The sequence below is a fragment of the Protobothrops mucrosquamatus genome, unplaced genomic scaffold (assembly GCF_001527695.2).
Source record: "Protobothrops mucrosquamatus isolate PMUCROS unplaced genomic scaffold, P.Mucros_1.0 scaffold204, whole genome shotgun sequence".
Lineage (NCBI taxonomy): Eukaryota > Metazoa > Chordata > Lepidosauria > Squamata > Viperidae > Protobothrops > Protobothrops mucrosquamatus.
Window position 1 is genome coordinate 134,324 of NW_015386559.1, and position 3,798 is coordinate 138,121.

General features: G+C 38.4%; 1 protein-coding gene across 1 annotated transcript in view; it reads left to right on the forward strand.

Moving 5' to 3' along the window:
• The first annotated feature begins 333 nt into the window (after positions 1-333).
• AGA (aspartylglucosaminidase) overlaps positions 334-3,798 on the forward strand; it is a 24,319-nt gene continuing 20,854 nt past the window's right edge. Inside the window, exons 1-2 of the mRNA XM_015813929.2 lie at positions 334-567; positions 2,065-2,218. Coding sequence (XP_015669415.1) covers positions 423-567; positions 2,065-2,218 — 299 coding nt within the window. The 5' untranslated portion in view covers positions 334-422. The remainder of the gene's footprint in view (positions 568-2,064; positions 2,219-3,798) is intronic.

Sequence of the window (3,798 nt, forward strand, 5' to 3'; positions counted from 1 at the left end):
TTTTTGGGGATTGAATTAAACACAAGCGAGTCTGCAAACACAGCCAATGAGTTCTACAGATAGTTTAGAGCCAGATTCTCTCAATTTCCTACCCCCACATCCCCTACAATCAGCTTCTTCCTTTCTGAAAGCTTGCTTGCTCGCTCCCAAGACTCATTTCCGAACTCGGCTTCGCACAACCTCAGGCTGCGAAACATCAGAGGGAACCCAGGTGCGCTTGCGCCCTCCGACCTAGGCCCGAAGCGGCTGCCGATGTTAACATCCGAATGCTTAGCTCTAGCGAGCTCTTCCTGGTCTATTACCTGCGCATGCGTCCCTCTTGCTCCTGGTCACGAGAAGCGGGAGAAACAGAAAGGCGATACAAATTCGTTTGTCGCTGCGCGGCCGAGACTCGGCATTGAGTCGTCGAGTTGGTTCTTGCCATGGGACGTGACAGCCGATGGCGTGAATGTTACTGGTTCTTAGTGTTGTTGCACGGGGTGGGGAGCCTGGCTGCAGCAAGCGCTGGGGGGCCTCAGCTGCCTTTGGTCGTCAACACCTGGGCATTTAAGAATGCTAACGAAATAGGTGCTACTTCTTTTTCTTCTGTCCTTGGTTGGGGAGGCATCAACGTGGTCGAAATTTGTCGCCATAATCTGGGCTTTCCGAAAATTTTGCATCCTCATTTACCTACTCGCTCCTTCCTACTACATTTAGGTTCCCTCTGGGCTGATGCAGTTAATTCTGTAGTACAACGTTATCAAACTGCCTTATAAGTGATTACCGTATACTTCGGGGAGAAATTTTTTTTTTATTACTTGGCATGTGTTTGGTTTGCACTGAAAACAGATTTCAAGTTTAAGCACTTGCATCTTTACATGCTGAGCAAAATACTACTGATTATTGCTCTCTTTACAGCCTATTTGGTTAGTGGTTAAGATATCTGGCTAGAAACTGGGAGACTGCCAGTTGTAATGCTGCCTTAGGCACAAAGCCACCTGAGTAACCTTGGACCAGTCACTTTCTCTTAACCCTAGGAAGGAGGCAATGGCAAATCACTTCTGAAAAGCCTTGCCAAAAAAACTGAAGAAACTTTCCAGGCAGTCTTCAAAAATTGGATACGATTGAAGGGGGGGGGAAATGCTCTCTTTCTATTATGGTTGAAAGACCATCAGTGTTACACAGATTTAACAACTCTTAGAAGTAATGACCCCATTCCCTAGCAGTTGTTAAAACAATGTTGAATAAACTAACTTGTGCATTAGATGTGTAGACATTTTGGTGAAATAAAATTGACCTTGGTTATTTTAAAAAGATAAGCAGCTTATAGAATGTGCTTAATTCTTAAAGGGGAGACTTTTAGAAAATCTTATCATTGGAAGATTTTAAAACACATCTCAGGAGATAATGGCAAGCCATTCCATATACTTTTGCCAAGAAATAAAATTGCCAGGAATTGAGCTTCAAGAAAACTTCCTAAAGATTTTACATTTTAATGAATTTAGCATTTTGATTTCCAGTTTTTGCTAATAGTAATTAGCAGAGAAAGCATAACTACCTTTGTAAGCCTTAATGAGTATAATGAGACCTACTTTGGGGTGAATATCTCAAGAATTGTGCTCTTAATATAAGTAATGTTGGAATGTTCCTGGATCCAAATTTAGTTTAGCATGTCTTCTGTAACAAAGCTGAAAGAGAAAAAAAGTGATTCCATAAAATCAAATAGCCCATTTTAATTCTAGTTTACTAATGCTAGATTTTAAAGAGAATATACAAGTAAGCAAGAAGTTATAAAAATTAATCTTTCTCCAATTAGGTTACTTTTTTATGATACAAGACTAAACTGCTTTGAAATGGTTATTCCTTAGATTCAGACTATAAGTTTGTGCTTACTTACCTTGGAATAGTACATGTCAATAGAAATGTACAAGATTCTTATAACTTTTGATGAATTCATATGATTTTTAACATGTATACCTTTATTGAGCCAGTTGCATGTTGTAAGAATGGGTGTGAAATTTGTATGCATTTTTCTTGTTAGAAAAATAATCTGCATAATAACTGTTTACGTGCTTTTGATTGCAGCTTGGAATACCTTACAAGCAGGAGGTTCTGAACTTGATGCAGTAGAAAAAGGTTGTGGGCAGTGTGAAATAGAGCAATGTGATGGAAGTGTAGGATATGGCGGAAGTCCAGATGAACATGGAGAAACAACTTTGGATGCCATGATTATGGATGGGTAAGACATCCTACAAACAGAGATTTTTTCCCAGTCCAGTAATTTCTTAAAGCAGGAGGGCTTATACATGATGAAACAATTTCCTGTCATATTAAGATGGAAACACTGGAAAACTACAATGTAGGCCCTAAGACGGGTGTCAAACTGCCGGCCCGCGGGCCGGACGCATCACCAGGAAACCGCGTCCCCCCCATTGCCGGCAGTGGGAAAAAAGCTCCGATACATCACATGATGTTGACATGTCTGCCCTAAGACAAGCATATCTCAATTTTTTTAAAACAATGAAAATCCTCCATGGCCATTATTCATAAGAGTGATGTGGTCCCACCTACTTTGTGGCCTTCTGTAAACATTTGTTAAGCAAATGTCTTTTGTTCACTAATAGGTTTCCCATCTCTGTTTTACAGTTTTACAGTTAATGGCCAACTCCATTAAATAGTATGGTAGCAAAAGCTACTGAGATAATGTGTTCATCTAAGAATCAGGATAATGTTCTTGGTATTATGAAAGTTAAAAGAAAACTAGAGGACAATTGGATAGATGAGACTTGCTGCTATTTTTTGACATATGCTTAAATGAACATGCCAAGGGGAGTATTTAGTTTTTATTTATACTGTATAATAAACACCTACTCTTTTCCTAAAATTTGATTGATTATGTGCCATCAAATTCAGTGTAGAATCTTAATGACCACATAGATTTTTTCCCCATGACAATCTGTCCCTAACCTAGTCTTTCAGATCTTCCAACAGTGCCCATTGCTATAACTGAGCTTATCTTTGCTGCTGGCCATTCTCTTTATCCTTCCAACTTTCCCAGTATTACAGCCTTTTTCAAAGTAGGAATATCCAAAGTAGTATAACATGAGCCAGGTCATTTGTGCTGATTTGTTTGATAATCCTTTTTTTCCCCTTAGCTATCCATGGTGTTATAATGAATTTTCCTCTATACCTAGATTATTATTTTTTTTTAATTTTTATTTATAATACAATTAAAACAAAAATGGACATACGTGGCATTCCAGAGTAAATATTCCTAACAATTTGTTTCTCGTGATACAAAAACTTAATACATCATCCTTAACCTCTATATACACCTCATTCTTCTACATAATACAATTATATATACAATTATATGTACAATTATCTGTATGTTTCAATCCTATCATTAGCTTAAGATCCGAGCAGTTCTCCTTGATTCATACCAGCGATAAAATTTGTCCCAGATTTCGAAATATTCCAGTTCTGTCTTATCTTTCACAGCCATTGTAAGCCTGTCCATCTCTGCACATGATAAAATTTTATACAGGATTTCTTCTTCCGTTGGAATTCCCTTATTCCTCCAGTTTTGAGCATAAACCAATCTGGAAGCCGTTAGGATATGTAGCATCAAATAGAGTATGCCTTTGTCATACTTCTGCGTTGTTATACCTAATAGGAAAAATTCTGGTTTTAACTCTACCACTCGCTCTAGTATTTCTTCCAACCATTCTTTAACCTTAGTCCAAAAATCACAAGCTCGCGGGCACTCCCACCACATATGATAGTATGTTCCAATTGCCAGATTACATTTCCAACATT